The sequence below is a fragment of the Phaethon aethereus genome, assembly GCF_964289735.1.
Source record: "Phaethon aethereus genome assembly, chromosome: 3".
In the NCBI taxonomy this organism is placed as follows: Eukaryota; Metazoa; Chordata; class Aves; order Phaethontiformes; family Phaethontidae; genus Phaethon; species Phaethon aethereus.
In genome coordinates, this window is record NC_138576.1 from 91,211,787 (window position 1) to 91,234,909 (window position 23,123).

The 23,123-nt window shown below is 44.0% G+C and overlaps 1 protein-coding gene across 1 annotated transcript in view; it reads right to left on the minus strand.

The window, feature by feature from the left end:
* Nucleotides 1–14,041, minus strand: part of SRD5A2 (steroid 5 alpha-reductase 2) — a gene marked incomplete at its 3' end in the record, with an annotated part of 29,616 nt that extends 15,575 nt beyond the window's left edge. Inside the window, exon 1 of the mRNA XM_081998358.1 lies at nt 13,644–14,041. Within this exon, the coding sequence (XP_081854484.1) occupies nt 13,644–13,927 (284 nt within the window). The 5' untranslated portion in view covers nt 13,928–14,041. The remainder of the gene's footprint in view (nt 1–13,643) is intronic.
* Between the last annotated feature and the right edge of the window lie 9,082 nt (nt 14,042–23,123).

Here is a 23,123-nt window from a genome sequence, read left to right on the forward strand (position 1 = left end):
CTGCACTTTATAAAAGACAAGGAAAAAGTGGTAGCAGCCCAGAGAAAAACAACTGTGGTCTAGGAAATGGGACATGTATAAAGACGGAAGGACTCAGGGATGTTTAAGCTAACTAAGCAAAAACCAGTGGAAGACATTAATAACAATGTACAACTGTATAAAAAGTTGCTGCAAAGAAGAAAAGAGTAAAACATTCTCCTAGTCTACCAGCTACATGATAAGAAGTAACAGGCCTAAACAGCTGTATAGAAAATACAGCTTAGACATTAGGGAAGGACAGAGAAGCACTGGAACATACTAGCTGAAGGGTTGGAGGAATACCCATCAATGGCAATTTTTAAGGACAAGCCAGACAAATGTCCATCAGGAATGAGAAGAAAATTTGAGGAACTGTCTGGGAGTGGGAACTTGGAGCTGTCTTGGTGAGAGAGAGGCTCTGACAAGAAGCCAGGGCACAGGGATGACATCTGGAATTAGCTCAGCAAAAAAACGAGCACAAGCAAAACGTTTTGCTCAGGCTATGGACTGAAGTCAATTCCAGGCCAGCTATCTCAGTTGAAACCCTAACTAAACTTGGTCCAGATTTATACTTGTATGAAGATTAGAGGACAGGACAAGGGTCAACATGACTAGATGGATTGTGTCAATGACAAACATGCAGATCTCACAGTGCTTCATGATTACCTTTACTACTTGATAGAATCTAAAAAGCAGCAGTACTTAAACGTTATGAGAACATTTGCTGTTTTATCTAAGCAATGGTGTGTCAAAGGCTTAGCCAGCCAAAGCATATATTTCATCAAGGTATCTCACTTTTTTTTTCTCCAGAAATAACCACTTGATATTTATGAAGACAGATCACTTTGTTCCTATTGCTAAACTGCGGGTGTCTGCCAAAAGCATGAAATATGTGCCAGAGTAACTTAACCAGACACTACGCTATGCACTTCAAAAAGCTCACTGCTCCATTGGAGCAGAGTTCAAAGAGTTCAAAGAAGCTGAGAGTGTGAGCAGAACAAAAGGACGCATCTACATGAAAAATGGTATGAAATCTAAGGATGCACAAATCTCTGCTCTTACAACTGTGCCTATCACAGAAAGTGTAATTATTTTCCATAAGTGGTCCACATGGGGCTGAGAAATTACCAAAGGAAGCCACACATTTGGTAAGCTATCCCTCTCCAAAGCTAAATGCAGTATGCCAGGTGGGGTCTCACCAGTGTGGAGTAGAGGGGGAGAATCACCCCCCTTGACCTGCTGGTCATGCTTCCTTTAATGCAGCCCAGGATACGGTTGGCCTTCTGGGCTTTATGGCTCTTCATGTGCTTTTTTTTCCAGTTCGGAGTTGTCCCTCTCGCTGCCCTACCACTGCACTTCTGCCTCTCTTTCACTGTAGTTCTTTCACCTTTTTCCCTCTCCCTTTGCAGTTATGACTGTATCTTTAGCAACAGGATTGCTGCTTTTGGGCTTCCTAACAGGTCTTTGTTCCCTCTGCAGCAGTTTTTCTAGATCCTGTAGCTGGAAACAACTCAGCAATGACACAGGATTAGTATGGTTTATATTTACCTGTACATGAAAACCCATCATGCTTCCTATACTACTTAATTCCACATTCAGTTGGCTTTGCACTGCCAACTGTGTCATGTTTCAATAAACTACAAACTTTTTGCATAACTGGGACATATAACAACATTAATCCTCACAGTTGCTGCAACAGAAGCCAGCTGTTCGTTCCGGAGCAACATTGGGTGCTTGCGGTCATCAAGGGAGGTGCAAGACCTCCTGGGTCCCCTCTCTCCCCCAAGTGCCCATGCAATTGGTTTGTGTGAGGTAGGAACAGGCCAGGTACCTGGTGGTGGAGGGTGTCAGGTGCCAGTCTCTAGCTGGGGAGCATCTCCACCCTCGGGGACCTGCGAGCGTGTGTTCAGAGTGGGAGGCAGCACGCTCACGGCTCCCACCATGGCGAGCAGGCTCCCAGCTACTTCGCTGGTCAGCCCAAGCAGCCGTGTCTGGCAGAGGGGGTCACAGAGCGGGAGCGACGCTGCGGGGCTGCAGGAGGCTGAGATAGATACACACCTAAGGACACGGGTGCGTGAGGTGACAGCCAGCTGCAGCAGTCTCACCCTCAGCACATGACACATCCGGGTTGTTTATTCTGCTACATGAACTAGTTTGAGATTGTAAGCTATGTGTCGCTGTAAGAAAAAAAAAACCTGTGAGAAAACTGAGGTTGTAAACTAAAGCAGTTTCTCTCTAGCTCTGTTTTATAGATGGTCCTGTCAAAAACAGTTTGAAGTCCTGCCTGTACTGAGAGTGCTTCTTTCACCATGCAGCAGGGTAATGGTAGAAGGATTTTTGACCATTCCACCACAGCTCGCAGAGTTCAGAAGTGCATCACTGGGTCATCTTCTTCCACATTTGTTGCTATGCAAAGAAATGCTCTAAGAAACTGACAGATTCAGCAATAAATCTCTGCAGCAGTTTAGGCTTGTTGTGTGTTGGGAAAGTCGTCTTCATAACTGAAATGGCCAGAAACACTGCATACATCTTTTTCCAAAATGGCAAAAAATTCTAAAGCCGAAAATTATAATTTCTAAATCCTTAGGCTCACATTTTGAAGAACACTGGTTGAAATGTCTTACATTTGGAAAGGTAGTAATCCAGATTTCTTCTGAACCTGTATGACCTCAAGGCATCTGTGGCAGTACATATACACAGAGAGGAGCAAAATTTGAAATAGCCAGGTCAGGTCCTGAGTTAGTGCTCACATTAAATTGATCAGAGGACTTAATATCCTCATTTTTTTCTAAGGAAAACCGCTACCATGGGCTGCTGACTTCTGAGTCACAGTCATCTTTCCTTCCTCCCAAAATGTGTCAAAAGATTTCCTAACACTGAAAGTTGCTAAGTGAAACACTCAACACATAGAAGGTGTAGTATTAAAGCATCTCTTGATACCCGGATGCTGCCCTCTCACATCACCTCCTTTTCCCTTCCATTTCTTCTCACTCTTGCCCCACCTTGTGCCCTAGCTGGTTTTAGCAATTCTCCTACTTTTCCTTCCTGTGCTACTCTCTTTCACCTGACCTTTTTACCTCTTCCCACCTTCTAGCCCTGACTGTAAGCCTCAAAGTATTTTTTATTTCTCTGCATGCAAGACAACTTCTATTTTCTTAATCCATGCTGCCAGGACTCCAGCTAGGAGACCACTTCTTCCCTGTTGAGTACGCTCCCAACCAGAAATGCATGAAAAGTCCTGCTCTGCCCCTACAGTGCCGACCTGGACAATACTTGGCTGGATTGCAGGCTCACACACTGTGGTCCTGCTTATAGCCTGAGATGAACCAAAGGAACTGCTCTGCATGGGCAGACTCTAAGGATGTTCGCTGACAAACTTTATGTTTGAACAGATACAAACACATTTCTCAGAAGCAACTCCGCCAAGTTTCAATTGCTTTTCCTGGGAACAGCCAGAGACACATATCTACACTTTAGTAACCTTAACCCAGGCCACGTTTGAAAACATGAATGCTTTAATGATTTGTGTTTTTTTAAAAAAAAGGTTCTAAAGAGAAGGAAACAAACACAAAGAACTGAATAGCATAATGTAAATACAACTTTTTTCCTCTCCTTCGTTTTTCTCAGGAGCAGCAAAAGTTTTATAGATGCAAATGGATAGATGCAAATGTAGATGCCCTAGATGTGTGACAGGAGTCACTAGAAGGTTTGCTTAGGCCCACACTGTCCTGAGGTATTTTCATGTGCATCTCTAGAAGGAGACCACGCTAATGTGACTAGACTGCTTTGAGTAACCCAGATGATAGCTTAGTCAGAGCTCTTGGTGGCCTTCCTGCCCCACACCCAACGATGACATGAAGGCCTAGCTCAATGGGATTTGGCTTTCTAGGGAAGGTGCCCAGCCCGTCTTCACCAGCGTGTCAAAGTGCTGCAGGTCATCAGCCTGACCCAGGATCAGCTCCAACATAGTCCTGCCTGGGAATTGATCTGTTCTTTAACATCTCCGATAGGCAAACCCTCTTTCTCAAATAGACAGCACATCTCTGCCAAAAACCTCGATCCAGGAATGTCTTTGGGAAATGTCACTGTGAGGCAGCCTCCCAGTATGGAAAGTGTTGGATTAAGTTGGTGAACAATAGCACAGTTATAAGCAAAGCAGTTTCTTACATATGACAGGAGTTGACTGCGTGTGTTGCTACTCTATAACATGTTTATAAAGAGTAATTAGGAAGAAGGAGGTCAAAACCAATTTCCTTCAAATGTGACTTTTTTCATTGTTATTGCAGTTCACATTTTGATGCACCTTTCTGGGAATAGTGAAACATTCTGCCCATCCTTAGGTATTAATACAGTAGCAAATGATGTTTCAAAAGTTCACAGCTAGATAGAATTTAGCTGGGTCTTAAAATTAATTTGAATCTAGAAAAATATATACATTTTTCTTCTTACCAGTCAACTTTTCCCATCTTCCTGCACTGAATATTTTAACACAGTTTTGGTACTACATTTTTTTCTACGAGATGTTCCAAAAATAATTACAATGTTGGCTGGGTGGTCAGCAAAGGTTAACACAGCTCTTGCATTCAAATGAGTGTAGATGTACATGAATTTAATTATGTGACCAAATTCAGTAAGGATCACCCTACTGATCAATTCACCTGCCACATTTAAATCAATCTCGAGAGGGACAGAAGGACACTTCAAAGTGTGTAACTTAAGAATAGTCTCTTGATTTATAGGTTGAAATTATTTCTTTATCATAATTCTTCTTGACTGAAATGACTAATTTTGAAGGAGGTATCAAGAATAAAACTTACACCAAGGGAAATAGGTGCAGTGTCTGGGATGGACATTTATTTATAATCATACTACTAGGAGGTCATTTCATAAATTTTTATTCTTAGCTCAGCTCCGCGAAAATGGGAAATGACCTAACTGTATAAGCTTTTTAGTATACAAAGGGGCTTGTGAAAATTTGTCCTTTTGTCAAGCTATATTTTTTGGTTCATTTTAAAAGTGCTATCTCCCCCCATCATGGCTGCCTCCATTACAATAAGAAATCAAAAAAATAGACTTGTTGACCTTGAAAGAGCAAGGTCCACAACAAATTTCCCACTGCACCTATGGAACAAACTTTAACAACACTTTTCCCTTGCTTTTTATTTCCTACTTAAAAGAGCAGCCCCAATCAGAGAATATTGCAGACATCCCACGATTAAAACCAGTAATTTCCTTGTTTGGTAAAAGCATTATTATTTTTAAGTAAAAACATTTATTGACACTCCTGTATATAACTTAATCTTTTTTCTCTCTGTCTTAGTATAGCCCTTTATAACCCTGCTTTTCCAATATCAACAGCAGGAATCTGGTAATGCAAATGCAGATCTTTACATCCTCATCAGTCTTATCAAAGCTCCGTGGAGTCTGGTGCTCAGAATATATCTTCCAATAAGGCTTTAAACTCCCAGGATATCGAGTGTTGTAACTTCCTCCTCGGGCCCAAACCTCACGCGGGTGAGATCAGAGGGGGCTGCGTGTGCCTTGGTGACAGCCTCGTGCCTGGGACTTCAGGTCTCTGCCCCGGAGCTGCAATTTGAACAGCTCCGCGGAGCAGCTGGGGCCGAGCGCCCACCAAGCCTTTGTGTGTATTTGTCAGCGACAGGCGAACAGGAGTGACAGAGGAGTTTCAGGGCAAACATGAATATTCCTTTAGCTATGGCCGTGCTCCAGGTAGCAGAGATGGAACGAAGAGAAAAAACTTCTGTGCCCTGCTCTGCGCGTTTTGTGCTTCCCTTTAGCTCTGGAGGACAGAACAGGCATTCCGTGCATGGAGCTCAGGCCAGTGGACTGACTGCAAGACAGCAAATGTTGTCTGGAATCCAAAATTGTAATACTGTGCAGCACACAAACATACAAAACTTTCTTGAACAACCAGATTAGGGAATTACAGCCTTAGGTGGCACAGTAGGAGCTGTATGGGGGAGTATGATGGGGAATGGAGAGCAGGAGCGCGGCACACAGGAATGCCTATCTGGGAAGAAAATCTGGAGTATAAATACAAAGCCATGAAGGACTGTAAAGCTGCCCGGTAATGACAAAATAGCACAAATGAATTGGCATCAGATAGATAGAAATACGCTGTTAACAGGCATGTTGTCTTGAAAAGAAATGAAAAAAAGATAAAAGTCTTAAGTTACCTTTGCAGAAATTCTTCCAGTCCAAGAGATAAAAGGAAAAATTATGTGGGTACACTTTGGGCAGGGCAAAAACTATAGGTTTCTGTAATGCCAGCCCACTTTCCAAGGGGAAAGGAATGTATAGACAGGATAATTTGTGCTAATAGTTAGGAAGGCAACCAGCTAGTATTCTATTTTCAGAGCATAATTAGGAAGGTATTTCATAAAGTTGGAGGAGACTGCAAAGAAGCAAACTCCATACCAGCACCAGGTACACTAACATTTTACACTTCTGTGGCAAAGCATACGAAGAGATATTTCTGTTGACTGTTCATACACTAATTTGAAGAACCTGTGTAAAAACAGCAATGAATCTAGTATTTTCACTGAAAAGAAGAAATTAGATATTAGCATTACTGAAACTCACTGGGATGAATCACAAAAAGTTAATAAACTCATTGACTGGGGAGCAAGAAACGCATGAAAGAGGCAGAGCGAATGGCCAGCCTCTGCTAGGGATATTGCTACCAGATCTAGAGGTACTGGTAAGTCCAAACTGCAGGAGAGGATGCAAATGTATTACTGTGTAGCTGGTGAAGACCGAAAGCAATCTGGTCAGGGTCTACTGGAAAGCATTGAGGTGAAGTAAAACAGAGAATAGGATTTGTTACTTGTCAAATACCTGCATGTTGTGTATTGGGAGATTAAAGATAGAGGTTTCATGAGGCCAATAATAAAGATGTCTGTAGTTATTGACACTTAATGATGGTGACTTTCTAAGACAAAAGGATAAAATAACTATTTCTATGCAGGGAAAAAAAAAAATCCCTGGATTGAAGCTGGTGGTTTCTATATGGTCTGATAATATTCACTATTAGGAAGGAGAGTACCACTTCGAAACGTATAGCTATACTTCAAACAATCTAATCTCTCTGTTTATCCACTTCATATTTTTAAAAAAATAACTAAAACCCCTTATGAATGAATACAAAATACATCTAAAACTTTTGAGCTAACTTAATAATTAATTTATTAAATGACTTACTCATTTGGGGCCTGCATCCATCTGCATTTCTCTGGAGGCTTGAGCTGCCTTTCTTACTGATCACAGAGAGGCACACCTACATGAAAAAATGACCAGCATGCCCAGGTAAATGCTGCACCCACCTGACCACCCAGGCAGTACACATAGGCTTGAAAAGGGGCTACACGAGCCACATTCTGCAGAGCCTGGGGAGGAGAGGGAGAGTGTTTTTCTTTCTCCTCACCAACTTAGTTTGAGAGAGAGGGGAACTGGCCAAAAGAAGTGTAAAAAACTTATGCAAGGATATTGTTTTCAAATGCTCCTGGTTTCCCATTCTTTTGCTATGAAAGCCTGCTTTCCCTGATCTTTTTAGAAAGATGTCAATTTGTAGAAAACCAAGTCCAGGCACACCAAATGTGTCACCTGCAACCAAAGGGGCTTGGGGATCCAGCTGTGTCTGAAAGAGCAGCCTACCTAATGTTTGTCGGATTCACCTGAGTGCACTTCAGAAATGAAAACAGCAATATATTTTTTAACATACTAACAGAGTAAAAGATTATGGTTTTTATTGGAAATAAAGTTGCAAGAGAAGAAAATAAATCACTAAATGGAATCATAGGTGGTACTTGAAATGCTTCTTTAAATTGCTGGTGCCTCAGCTATTCATGGGCAGCAGAGTGGGGGAAAATGCAGCACCCTGTCTTTAACACCAGTATCTTCAGGATTAGCTTTGTCAGTCAGCAAATGCCACTGCCACTCTGCACGGTGGCATCTCCTCTGTCTTTCTCTCTTCTAAGAGAAACGCAGCATTAAGGTTTACATGAAATTTGATTGCAATGGCTTCCTCTCATCACCTTACGTTTCCCACCTGTGGTTTTTGAAGCTGGGCAGCAAAATAGAAATGCAGCAAACAGGCTTCTCCCTTCCACCTGAGGGCTTCAGCTGGCATTCTCACTGTTCCTTAACGAGCACAGCCCCTCTAGCAGGACAGGCTGTGTTACAAACTACATTTCAAAGCAAAATACTTTTAAAGTCATTTATTACAAGAAGTATTCCTGTACATACATCTTATGCCACTCATCATTTTCAGCTCATGGCCAGCTTTTCACAGAAATTGCATATACAGATGGCAGACTTGGCATTCAGTGCTCCTCTCACTTTCTTCCTCCTTTACTCTGCCTTCCCACCCCATCAGTTCTGGAGGCCCTACCATCGCAGGCCCTACCTTATGAAAGTGAAGAAGCTATGAGCTTACCTAAAACAGATGTGATAAATTCAGATTTTTATAGGGTGTTTGCCTTAGCACCATAGAGCATTTGGATTTGATTAAATTCACATCATGCTGCGGTAATAAAGCGTACACTGAGACATGAAGAGCTGGCTAACTAAGGATAGCGGGCAAAGAGGCAGGGGGTGGGATTGGGGATTCCTCCCTTCCCTCTCCTCCCCTCAGCAGCAGTGGCAGCCTGCCTTCAGCCCTTCCTGAAAGCCTCAGGGAACACACCATCTTGTGCTTGCCACAAAGAGAGAGGCTGCTGCCTAGTGGTGGCCCAGAAGGATAGAGAGCGTACTGCTATCACGGTTCACCACAGACCGCTGGACTGCTGCTCCTGGGCCAAGGCAGGAAGGGCGGAAGGTCTCCTGGCTCCATCCACCTCCCTCTTGCATCCTCTCGGGCAGCAGATCTTTGTACTGGACTGCGCTAGGGGAGGGTGGGCTCTTTGGCCAGCGGATGGTACCCAGATGACCACCTCCTTTCTCTTTCAGCGGTGGGCGGGATGGGAGGTCACGACCTGCCAGACCTGGCTCACGGGGCTCCACTGGGCAAGCAGAGAGGTCCTACAAAGTCCTTGTCAATGAGGAGCCATCAGCAGTAACCCAGGGAGTTTCCAGAAGAGGGCTGGAGTGGTCCTTACAACACTCCCACATATTCCTCAACGACCTGACGATAAATACAAAATTACCACTGATAAAGCTGGCACATGGCACAAATTCTAGACAATATCAGTGTGGGTAGGACAGCATTACTGAGCACTAAGCCCATACAGAAAAGTTACTTTAAAAATCAAAGAAATACAGTCATACAAACCCAAACCATTCCTAAGGAGTGGCAGATTGTAACCTTGGTTACAATCGTGGTTACACCAGCTCCAGGGTGCTTCAAGTAGCCTGGAAGCACAGGGCTTCCTGGGATGACTCCAAAACAGAAAGCACTCTTCTGATCTGTAAGCATGGGAGTAGCACATGGGAGCGGGAACTTGTCTCTAGATACGCTACTACAATTCTGGTATTGTATTCTACACCCAACGCTGATGTCTTAATTTTAAAACGGATATAGGAGAAAAGCCACAGACATTATCTGAGGGCTGAGGGAAAAAAATGTCTTGCATTGAGGGCCTTCAGCTGTGGTTCAGGGACATTATAAATCTGGTTTAGGATACCTCAGATCAAATAAAAAATGTTGCAGCTACTTGACACCATGTCCAACAGCATGACAAATGGATTTTGCTGGTTTAAACCTGTTCCTAAATTTATGAAAAGGTAATTTTATCCTGACTAGCTTCATGCTGAATGAAGTATTATGTGTGTGCACCACTCTATGTCAGATCAGGTAATGTCTGTTCCCCTGTAGCTGGCATAAATCCACCATAAAAACATAAATTCAGCATAAACACCATATCATGTGCAGTAGCTAATTCATCAGAAATATGATCATGTGCTCCTACATTATCTGGATCACACTGGTGCAGATGGAGGACCTGACAGCTCTGTAACAGGCAAATTGAAAGATGATCTGATTACTGTATAAGTGATATCATGGCAAGAAAATTCTAAAGGATACTAAGGAGTGCTTTAAATTAGCACAGAGTGAGAAATAGCAAGCACCACTGGGAGAAAATCAAGGCTAGTCAAATTCAAGCAAGACATTTTAAACACGTTGTTTAAGTGGTAGTAAAAGTGTTCAGAAGACTACACTACCAAAGAAAACAGTGGATTCTCCATAGAAAATGATGGCAGCTTCATCTTCTGGGGTCTTCAGATCAAGACTTGAAGTTACTCTGAAATACATGCTTCAGTCAAAGACAAGCTAGTGGGGCAGCACGGCTGGTCATAACACACCGGAAGGCAGAACAGCTACTAGCATAGCTGTCCTTTAAAAATCTATGTTTCTCCATTATGGACTATATTGTCCTTCTGAGCAGACCTCTAACCAAAACTTCCCTCCTGCGTGCATGTTTGGTATAATAGATGAGACAAAATTAGGAATGATAAAAGCTTCCCTGTGGAGAGAAGTCTCTAAATTATGCAACAATATATGAAGAAACTTTTCTCTGTTTTATAAAAACATAAAGGAATGCTTAAATACAGATGTCAGATGATCAGTAGTAGAAGTAGGAGTAGGTTCATAAAATATATTTATAATTAAAAGTGGAACAGCTTTATTCACTTCAATTTTAAAGTCAGAAAAACTAGAGTAGGCTATATCCATTAAGTAAAAGTAATTTTATTATTGATCAATTGTATGTTTTACTCATTATACTTGCAGTCAAGTTTAATCATGAAAGCATTTAAAACTGTTGTTAGAGTATTTCTTGTAAAGATAATAAATTGAAAAAAAATCAAGATAAAGTCTGGCTGTTATATCAAAGTATTGAACCTCTTTTCAAATACTACATGCTGATGAAATGCCCTAACCCAGTGTGACCAGTAGCCTCTGCTCCTAACCCCTGGTAATAAGGTTAGCACAACCAATGCCATTTTATAAGGCAAACAGCCATAATACGTAAGCGCGCTGAGCACATATCACCCATCCCCCCTCTTCTTTCTACCCCTTTTTCAACATTGCGATAAGACTGTTTGCCCACCAGCGCTGTCGCCAGGATGCAGCAGCACCTGTTACGGAACAGGGAAGCGTAACAGCACATGTGAGATACAGCCTATAAAATCCAGCAGCTGCAAGTGGACTTAAGACGGGAACTGCTGGTGGACGGCAAACCCTGTGATCCCCCGGTGGTCAGGGATGCCTCTGCCATCGGTGGCTTCTTCCTCCGAGGATTGAGTGAGTAACTCGTGTTCTTTTAGGTAAAATCTGAGTCTAGATTACAATCGTTGTATCACGTGTTGATTATTAAGAATTTGACCTGATCTGCAGAGAGTCCAGGTGACCAAATAGTCTAGGTAAATAAAAATGCTAGATAATAAGAAAGCTACACAAATTATTTGAAATTCTGTTTAACTGTAGGCTATGCTAATTGCGAAAAATTCTGTGTAACAATAAGCTATGTTAACTGCTAGGAATTGTAGATAGCAATGTTATGCTGATTGTTAAAATTTTTATGTAATAATAAAACTCTAATTATAACCACAACCCTGTGTCCATTGGCCATTCTACAAAGGATCCCTCAAAGAACCTGCCTGTTCCCATAGCGTCAGGTGACACCCAGAAAAACTCCTGATTTGCAATTTTTGTTGCTCTTTTACATAACAACAGAGCACTAATATTTAATACAATATTTAAAATATTAATTGCTTCAGTAGAATCTCAGAATGGCTTGCATGAGAAGAGGCTGCACACTGGAAGAATAATACTGGAGTAACATGCAGAAAAAAAAATGTTTGTTATAAAAATGTATACAAATAATTGTTGGTTAAAACGAGGGTTTTTATTTTTACAAGGGAAGAAGTATACTCCAGTCACAGATGAGAAGACCCCCAAATTATTTGAGAAAGAAAATGTATGAAAACACAGTGCTTCTGCCTAAGTCTAGTAGTAACATTGAAAAAGAAGCCACTACCTCAAAAGATGTATGCATACTGGTAGGGTAACATTTCTTTCAGTTGTCTAGTGGTGCTCATTGATTGCTGTGTTTCTGAAATTATCAGAAATTCTTGAGACTAGCAGAATGCATTAAATTAAATTTAGTATGACTACATATAATTAATACATCTAGCTTTCTGGGAGCCAAATGTGTTATAGGTAGTGTACTCCAGCTGACTTAGTGCAGCAAAGAAAAGATAATGTTAGTGATAACGAATATATGTCTAACATAGAGTTTTACCACTTAAATCCTTTTTCTATTTTAAATTTATCTACAACAGCCTAGAGTTTCTACTCCTGAACTGTCTGTAGAAATACTGCAGCTGGATTTTCAACGTATTGATTTTGGTGAGGTTGCAAATAATAATTTCTGATCAATTATTACCTGAATGTTTTCTACTTCTAGGAAGCAAAATAAAAAATAGAAATAGGAATTGTGGTCAAAATGGCAAACCAAGTCAGAAAAAGTTTTGCCTCAGAAGTTACATAGCTCTTCACTATGCAATGGCATAAAATTGTCACATGCACTTGCCATTTGTGAAAAGGCATTTTTTTCCATGAACAGAGAAAAAAAAAGCAAAATTTCTCATGAAAGAAGTCCATAGAAAATGGAACTGGAGCAGAAGATAAAACACACTCAGCTCAATATGTCAGAAGATAGATTCTGGTGATATACTCCAGAACCAAGTCCCACTGACAGCAGAACCAGGTGACAATTGTAGAGCTATGCCACTTCAAAATTATCACCAACAGTGGGTCAAATCTCTACTTTTTGTTTGAGCTCCTGGTTAGTAAGTACAGAATTAATTAGAGTTACAGCATTCATTGACATCTGATACGACAAAGTTTCTAAAAAGAAAAAAAAAGGAAAGAAAAAAAGATAAATTCATACTTTGCTAGTGAAGTGGGAACGACAAACTGAGCATAAAGAACAAACTTTCGTGTTGGGGTAGAGAAAGCCTGCAATGACTTTGTTTTTTTCTTGTGCTAACTGCACAGCAGTGCGGCTCATTCAGTCCTTGCTCTCTCACTGCCGTAGCGGTTTTGCATTCGGGGCATCCTCACGCGTGTTCCCACGGCTTGCCTTGGCGGCCGGCGCTGCTCGTGCTGCGCTCCTCCTGCCCGCAATAAGCACTTGGCATCTTCCTTTACATAATATTTGGATTAGTTTCACCCAAAATTTCGTTCCAGTTTAGCGAAGCCTCCTTCTATTTATTTTTTTTTTTTTAAGACAAAAAGCCGAAGCATACATCCTCTCCCCTGCTTCAAGCACCCGAGTACCACCTGCTTTTTCCCCCGGCGGCCAGGACGGGGGAGAGATGCCGGCCCCACCGGCCCCTACGTTTCGAGCGAAGCCCGCCGGTGATCATTACCAGGACCGCGCCTGACACGGAAGGGAGCGATGCTGCAACCACGACCACCGCCCACCCGGCCCCGGCTGCGTCCGTTCCCGCCCCTCCCCTTGGTTCACTATCTTCCCCCGTTTCCCGAGGGGAGGCCGCAGCCCTTGGCAGCCGCCGCTCGCCCCCGCGGGCCGGTGGCGGGGCGGCGGCGGGCGGCGCCGGGGGAGCCGCGGGGGTGCGGGAGCCCTGCCCGGCGGCGGTACCTGTAGAAGTAGTGCCAGCAGAAGAGGCAGCAGAGGAGGCGGCAGCCCAGCGGCTCGAGGCGGGGCGGGCTGCGCAGCGCCAGCAGCAGCGCGGGCACCAGGAAGGAGGGCAGCTCCTGCAGGAACCAGGCGCAGCGCGCCGGCAGCCGGCCCCGCGGCCGGCACAGCCGTTCCTCGTGCTTCCCGTAGCGGGACGGCACTCGCAGATACAGCGAGAGCTGCAGCAGCGCCAGGGCTCCCAGCAACGAGCTGAGAGCCAGCACCAGGCTGGGGAAGCACTGCATGCTCGGGGGCGCCGGGCAGCGCGGGGCACCGAGGCAAAGAGCCCTCGGCCAGCGCCAGCCCCGGCCTTATTAGAGCTGCGGCCGTCACCCCGCCCCGCTGCGCTGCCTCCCATCGCCCGGGCTCGTCAGAGGGCACAGCCCCTCTTGCCGGCGCGGGGGAGGCACCCCGTCCCGCCCGGAGGGGAGCTGCCCCCCACGGAGCCCGCTCCGGCCCCTCCCTCAGCAGTCCCGGTTCGGCCCCGCAGCCCGGGTGCGGCGCTCCGCCGGGCGCGGCCCGGGGGTGGCGGGCGGCGGTTGGTGGGCGGGCGAGCGGCCGTTGACGGCCGGCGCGAGGGCGGGGGCGGAGGGTCGGGGGGCGTGCGGGGGTGACGAGGCGGCACCGCAGGCAGCGGGCGGGCGGCCGAGGGGCGAAGGCGCAGCCCGGGGGTTCGGGCGTGTGATTCCCAGCAGGAGGCGATTGCTCCCGGTGAGATGGGAGAGGCGGCGCTTCCTTCCCCCTGCCCCAGGGAGGTGTTGCAAGGTTCGGCTCACCACGGCCGGGCAGCCCCACCCTGGGTAGCTACGTGACTTCTGGGTCACCAGGCAGGAGGCTGTTTGCAGGCCACGAAACGATAACTCGGCCTTCGCGGTGCTTCTGTCGCCGTAAATGCCACGCCGTGGCTTGCCCGGTGATGTGTGATGGACGGGCTGAGCAGCCACCTGCTCGCAGGGAGTGCCACTCCACGTGCGTGCAGGTGGGGCGTAAAGGTCGAATGAAAATTAACAAATGTAGATACCCTTGGTAGGACTAGGGAAACCCAGCCCAAAACCTACCAGTCTGACAATTCCCGCTCTTGTCTGGCATAGCCAGACCGTGCTTAAACTTTTTACGTGCCCCAAGTTTTAGTGAAGGTGGTCCTAATGTGAGCACTAGCTTTGGAGTATACTCAGAAACTCTTCAGTCCCAACTACGTTTTGGTAGTTTTGACAACAGTTTTGAAGCGGTTTTGACAACGGTTTGCCTACAAGTACAGTCCAGGAATTAGGCTTTTCTTTACCTGTGTCCTCAGGGATCTTAATCTGGTAAGGACTGTCAGGGTGTTGAGTTACTGCAGGAGGGCTAACAGAACATTAAACTCTGTATTGTTACTGGCCATTACAGCATATCACCTCAAGGCCATGAATTACAGTTACATCCTGTGTCATTTTGCAGTTGGATCCAGCTCCGAAAAGGATTGGATGCCACATGAAATGCTCTTTTGTAGGGCAGAGGTGGTAATTGTTTTTTATTCGAGGTCTGAGTGGTGAATGCGCTAATCTAGGATGTGGGAGACTTGGGTTCAATTGGCTCCTGTTTACGGGGATTCTCTTTCTGCAGAGGCTGACCAAACCACCAGGCTACAGACCATCCTGTAGTCCGGGAGGCACTAGTTCTGTTATGTTGCCTATTCTATGGGCCAGTTACTTAACAGAGGAGCAGAGCTCTTTCAGTCATGGACAATTTCTCCCATACCCTTGCAGGGCCGCAGAGGTCATGTTTATTGCAGTAAGTAAAACAGGTCAAGGCTTTTCTGGCCTCAGAGGTGTGTGGCATATTATGGCTGTCAGCCACATGCCAGAGCATTCTTTCCCCACAGGAGATGCCTGTCTGCCTCCAAGCTGCCTGCTGGAGACAGTCTCTGGCACATGCCATCTCCCGAATGTGCATAAAAGAGTGCTAGCTGGGCTGGACCAGAACTGTGCCAGGTATGCTAGCCATAAAACAGTATAGGTGACAGCAGGCTAGTGGCATCAACACCTGTGTTCAAGCAACAGTTCCTGGCTGTGAACCGTCAGCGGAGGAAGGTGCCTGTAGGAAAGATTTTAGAAATCTAAGCCTGTATCTGAATTAGGAAGAAGTGCAGTCCCAAAGAAATGGCTCCATAGCGAAACAGCTGGATATGAGGACCCAGCATCTGTAATATGCACATTTCATGGGGAATTATTTCAAAATACCTCTAGTGTGTTCTCATGAATTGAACACACATTACTGATAGAAGCACATCAGTGTCATTCATGAAGTGCCTTAGTTTCATCTGAAGGAGAACCAGGGATAGACTCAGACTGTTTCATGAAGCAAATCAAAGCACAGGATTTAGTTGGAGATGGTTGTGGAAATAACTTCAAAAGTATCCTTTGGATTCAAACTAAAACTCTAAAGGAGGGACAGCATAAGAGCTAGAGGAGGCTGTGATCTCAAACACAGCACTGGTACCTTCAGGTAGTCCCCTGCTCATCATCCCAGTTGGTTGTATTCGAGCTGAAGAGGCCTAGTTCTACTCCTTTACAGGGGAAGACAAATGGGATAGAAATTCTTCTAATGTTTAAAAAGTAAGCTCGTCACATAGAGACCATTTCCAGCCCATGGAGAGAAGGAGGCACTTTGAAGGTGAGATTTATCTCATTCAGAGGCATAATAAAACAGATAAATGAATCATAACGTAGAAAAGCCTGTTTCTCTCCGTTGGCTCTAAAAGAGTCTAGAAAAGTGTGCCAGGAGAACTAAATCCCACTCTTGCTCTGTAAGTGAGAGCTCTGAAGTAACTTCTGTGGACAGACACACCTCTGAGTTAAGTACCACAGCCTTTATGTTCATTGTTGGAAACAAACACTGTGTGATTATTCATCACATTCAACCACTGGACAAATCTTCCCCCAAGAATTCCTTCTTCTTGCCTAAGTACCACATCAGGGATTGCAATGAGATAGGTGAAAGCAGCGCTGCAGAAGCATTCTTTGTATACATCAGTGGGTTTTGAGAAGGCAGCGAGGTGCAGTGCTGAAAAAGTGTGGTTTGTATAGGATCACCAACACTTTATTTTAAACCAAACTTTATTTTTCCCATGGGAGGTTCGTTTCACCAGCCCAAAGGAGCGCCAGGCAGTAATGAATCTTGCTCTGAAATTTTCTTGAGCCACCACAATCAAGCTACAAAACACAGGCCGTTTAATTCAGACTTTTTCTCCTCCAGTAAATTCTGACACGCCTGTGCCTCCTCTGATCCCATGGTGTACCTCCCTGCTCTGGAAGCTCTGGGTGAGAACAGAATGGTTCTGTTTGGTTACCTTTCTGTGGTCCAGAGAAGTTTCTTACCTGAGAGAGCTCCTGCAAACCAGAGTCAGAGTACAGTGGAAGTAAGAAGTGGTCTGTCACTTTTTTGTGGTGTAGAGAGTACCATTAGGTGTGCAGTCCTTGCAGTTGCACATATATAATCTTTAGGAAGGGCTGCAGGATTAAGTTCTGAATGAGAACACTCGGTAAGATGAACAGTTGCGTAAGGTAGTTAGATCTCCCAGAAGTTACATGTGCACTGGTGCAGTTTTGAACAGATCTCTTTCCAGTGCTGACGTGAATGCAGTTAGACTGGTGTTAAGAAACATTGTGAGCCATCAGATGCTGTTGCTGCTTTGTTTTATATCGTATGTATCCTGTGCTGAATAAGAAATTGTTCATTTCCTCGGGGTTCATTTCCTGTTGTGCTATCCTCAAGTAATTTTTAATGCCACAAGACCACAGAGTTAACAATCTGATATAGACATTTCCCTCTCAGCCACAAGTAGTGTTTTACTACTTAGCAGGAATTGTCATCTATCGACATAAGAAGCTGCATGACTGTCACTTTGCATCATATGTTAGATCCAGCAGGTGAAATTTAAAACATTTTAAAAAAGAGAAAATTCTTTTCATTTTCCTTCAAAGGTGTTGGTGCATAGAAAGAGTAGGAACCAAACTACATGTGGCTAGTAAAACTACATTTCTTAAGGCCTGTTCTGTGTGCATTAATTTGGCTTGTGGAATGTAATAAATAAGCTGCTGCTGTTGTTTGTACTCCTAACACTGCTGGAAGTCTGAGAATAGGTCTTGAGGAAGACAGGGCAGATTACTCCAGCGTGTATGAAGAAGGAGAAATAAATCTCTTGCAGGATTAACTTTATCCTAGTGCACATAGAGTTTTGTGGCAAGTTCTTTTTAATAGTGAGTTCACACCGTTACTGGGATGCATATAAAAACTATGACAAGCAAAATCCCACAAACAGTAGGGAGAGACTCAATATTTTAAGGCTGGGTTTCCTTTTACTTCAGATTTGCTTGAACAGCACCTATATAAATCAGGCACGAGATCGGAATCTGATCCCCAGTTCTCTCCTATAATTCATCCTATTTTATCTGGTGATGTTCTTGCTGTGTTGTCTGGTTTTCATATTCTGATTCCTGAGAGCACAGTTCTTTCAGCAGAGGAGGAAGATGCCTTTACACCCACACTGCCCCACCTATTCCAGTTTGTTAGCACTAAAACATCCTAGCCACTGAATGTTACAAGAAGATGAGGAAACACACTCAAGTTAACTGTCTGGCTCATTGAAGCTGAGCCAGAGAATCACAGAATGAAAAGCAGGGGGAGCTTGAGGAGCACAAGAGAATCTTCCTCATCTGCTGCAAAGCACTGAGTCCACACAGCACAGAACTGCAGTTTCTATGCTCACCAGAAGCTGGGACATTGTCATTGCAGACAGCCTCTCCTGGGAAATTAGCTATAAACTCTAACATGTTTCTCCTGATCAAACCACGTATTTTCAAAGACTTCTTGCTTGACATGTCCCAGATGGGAAGGTCACCTCCTGACAAATTTCATGTGAATGCTCCAAAGCCTGGGGGTGCTAAAGCAGCTCAAAGAAAATGTCACTGTTTTTTTTTAACGTGGTTAGTTACTTTCTTTTCAGAAACAGTTGAATTGTTGGCTGACCTTTTCCAAAAACTTTGAGCAGACACCAATCTTAGAAAACTGCAGACTGTATGGTTAGTGCTGGGAAAGTTATAAACAACATAAGATGGGGCCTAAACAATGGGAAATGCCAGGCATCGTTAATGATTTTTGGTATTTTTTCCCCCTAACTGCCATGTACGGAAGTAACGAATGAGGTAGAGCAGCCCCTGTGCTGTTCCCAGCAGCAGGGGTTGCCACTGTACCACTGTTGTGGCCTGCCCAGCCTATGACTCAGTGGCGTGGGTGCTCTGAGCCAGCAGGGCATGCACCCTGTGGAAACTCCGGCTGTGCTAGGTTGCAAAGCAGATGCCTTCCCTGGAGGTCCCCGGCCCTTTCCAATTAAAACCAGGGACCTGCCTGGAGTGTGCCGCAGCTTTCAGCTGATACAACTGGGTTTCTCCTCCGTGGAAAGGAAGAGTCCAGGAAGGGGACAGGACCTGAACAGAACAGAGCTGGCATCCTTACATAGAGTTGGTTGGGTAGTAAATTCTGAGTACCCAGGTCCCGCAGATATGTATTTATACCTCGGTTGCCTGTGTAGGATCTGTTTCCAGCCATGTAAATTAGTGAGATTTTGGGTTCTGAGCTCTTATGATGGTTAGCAAGTTCAGAAACAGGAAAATTGATTAATACTTTAGGTCTGTGGCTTGCTAACCACCTAGCAGTTGTTTTATATAACAGAGGCATGGAAAGTTTTCTTTTCTCAGCAACAAGCACCCACCTTCCTAGCTGGCTGTGCTGTTCCATTCTGCCTGTTTGCTCTGCCCTGGCGTAGCAGTCCTGCTTTGGCCACTCTGAGCCACTCCAGTATCCAAATTACCTCCCGAAGGCTCTCCATACCCAAGCAGACTCCACAGGTGGAGTCCAAACTGCAGCAATCATCAGATGCTAGAAGACCATAGGTAGCCTGCAACAAACCAGGGTAACCTAAGCCCTTACTCACAGAAAGACAGAATTGTCTCTTTGGAGTAATTCGGTGTGATGCACAAGACTATTATCATGAATATATCTATATGATTGTATTATATAGTATCTTGAACTCTCAGAACTGTGATAGCACAGCAGTATCAGTGTTCTGCCTGTCAGCACTTTATGGCAAGTCAGCTCTAAATTTGACCCTCACGGCAAAGGCGGCTGACAGTATCCCGGGCTGCATGAGGAGGAGCGTTGCCAGCAGGTGGAGGGAGGTGATCCTTCCTCTAATCAGCACTGGTGAGGTGACAGCTGAAGTGCTGCGGCCAGGTCTGGGCTCCCCAGTCTCGCCAGAGAGAAATGGAGCTACTGGAGAGAGTGCAGCAAAGGGCACGGAGATGGTTAGAGAGGACTGGAGCACTTCTTCTATGAGGAAAGGCTGGGACAGCTGGGACTGTTCAGCCTGGAGAAGGCTTAGGGGAATCTCATCAATGCATATAATATCTGAAGGCCCGAAGTAAAGAAGATGGAGCCAGGAACTTTCCAGTGGTGCCCAGTGACAGGACCAGAGGCAACAGGCACAAACTGAAACACAGGAGGCTCCATCTGAACATCAAGAAACATTTTTTTGCTGTGCAGGTGACTAAGCACTGGCACCAGTTGTCCAGAAAGGTGATGGAGATATCTGTCCTTGGAGATAGATATTCAAAAGCCATCTGAACACGGACCAGGGCAGCCTGCTCGAGGTGACCCTGCTTGAGCAAGGAGGTTGAACCAGATGACCTCCAGAGGTCCCTTCCAGCCTCAACTTATTCTGTTGATTCTGCTAAATTCTGTGGCAATTTCTTTTAAACTGAGGTAGGGAAGTTACCAAGTGAACAGTTTACTATTGGAATGTTGCTAACACATTTATTTCAGTAACTGGATGGATTTGTTTGTGCTTTGAGTGCATTTTAATTTTACCATGGATTTTGTGATTATAATCACAGTCTATAATTTATACATTTTTACATAAAGATTGCTAGTCTTTCATGGTATTTTGTTTTCCATTTCCAATTGTTTACTCTGCCAGAAATACAAAACTTGAATGAAGCTAATATCTTCATGTAATCTCTTGATCCTAATATTTAGGGCATTATGACAAACCTTAATTAAAGTATAAGTTGCAATAAAATTAAGATGATAATGCTGTATCACTGATACAAGTTGTTTAGTTTAGTTGAGTGCATAACCCTCATCTAAATCAGGACTGAAACAACCATTAGAGAAGCAGTTGAGACTACTGGCATGTGAATTGCAACCTCAAAGTATAGCTTGGAGTATGACCTGTCCCACTGAGAGGAATGAAACAGGTCATATCTTTCATTGATGATACTCCAGGCAGTCTGCAGGCTCCTGGACCTATTTTGCATGCAAGCTGTCTATAGGGAATAGACCCTTGCCAACACCACCTGCCAAAGCATGCATTATAATCCCAGCTGAGAGTTATTTGGTTTAGGCCAAAACTGTGCCAAAGATCATTCTAGCAGTTTAACAGTTACCCTCTAGTGCCATTCATGGCATCGTCCAATTCAGCAGAATAGACGCAGCCAAAGGTTGCCAGAATGTGTTTATTTTTAATGAAAGACTAGATTCCTCTACATCAGTCTGAAGCCATTAACTCTCTAACCAAGCATTTCTCTTGGTGAGACCTAATGGGATGCCTTGAGAGATGAGGACCTTCAGTTCCTGACATCGCATGAAACAGAGCAGAGTTCTGTTTTCACCTTCTCAACTCTTTCCACCTTCCTCTGAGTTGCTTTGGGTACTTTTAAATCTATATGGTATTTACAATTGATGGTGCCAGTTACAAGGGGAATTCTGTTTCCAAACCTGCCATTAACATTATTATAAAGAATGTTTCCAAAAGTGCTGAAATGAGCTATAAAATTACTCTAGGTCTGAAAAATATCATACAGCAATATTTTAAGATGACTTTGTTTTTAAGATTGAGAGGTGACTTTATACATGTGAAAGTACCTTCACAGAGGTAAATTACTTGGTGCTAAATGACTCTTTAGCTTATCAGAAAAATGTGCAACAAAAACTAGTATCTGGAATTAAAGAACAGCCAACTTCAATAAAAAAGTCAAATATTTTTAAAGCTGGAAGTGACTATCATAGAATAAGCTTTCAAAGGGAAGCAGTTGATTCTCTATTGCTTAATGCTTTCCAAGTAAGACTGGCTGCATTTTCAGGAGGTATACTTCAGGTGAGTAGAATTACTGAGTTCAATACATAAGTAGTTGGATAAAATAAAGCGGCATCTGTTAAGTACTCAGGTAAGGTGAATTATGTTCTTTCTGGCCTTGAAATTAATGAGTGTACGAGAAGCGAGAAGAAGCTGTTGCTGGATCTATTAAATCCACTTCTGTTCTGGTTATAAGCACGAGCTTATGAAAGCTGTACTGCTCATACCAGAACATTGTTCACTTCTTTGGCCTTTCAAGAAGTCAGGATACAGCCTAGAAATAAAGTGCTCTTCAGAACAGTGTGACATGCTTACAATACACCTTCACCTGTCATATGGAGCATGGATGAGTTTCTCCAGCAGAAGCCAGAGAAAGTACATAGAAGCACAAAGCCATCAACGCAAGTACCAACACACACCAGCCAAGCCTCTAGAGTTCAGTTTTTCACATACAACATTGAATGGTTCAATTAGATTTGCAGCAACAGTGAAGATAATGTATTAGATTATTTAAGAAAGTTTATGTGATCAAGTGATCAGGCAGATTGGTGCATGCTTATGGTTATATACATACTTGTAAGTAGTTGAATGAGTTTAATTAAGTAGGGCAGTGGTGGCAGTAAATATTGTGCTATGTAGAAGCTGATAAAGCAGTCTCATTTGACTTGGTCTGCTAGAAGCTGATATCCTTGATTATACCTCTTAATTGTTTCTTGGTGTATTTGTTATCCTCACAGTTCGTTGCAATTTTGGCTCATTTACTATTTGGCACTGATCTAGTAACAGGACACCACATGTTGCTATGTTGCGCCTTCTAAAAGCCTGGCTGAAGAATCACTTTGCCAATTTCTACTAACTTTCATTTCTGTCGCTATAATAAGCAATGGAGAGACCCTTATGGAAGTGTCATGCAGGATGAGAATCAGTTGTGTCTGGCAGTTACAGTAAGAATCTGGGTGATGTGCCATCTGGATAATAAAAGGCACCCAGGCTCTTGTGTTACCTTTATATAAAATTCTGGAAAAAGCAATTAGATATCTGTCATTACAGCTAAAGATCTACAATCCAGCATCTCAAGTGCCAGCAGGAACTGGGTGGGAGGGACAAGGAGGATTGGCCATGGACTGGGCAGAGAGCAGTGGCTAGTAGGTCTGCAAGGAGTAAATGAGAGGAATGAAAGGTGTGTGACGTGGGGGCAGAGCATCTGTGTACTGAACATATGATTAAGTGTTTGTGGATTCAGGCAGAACGTTTGAAATACATGGTATGAA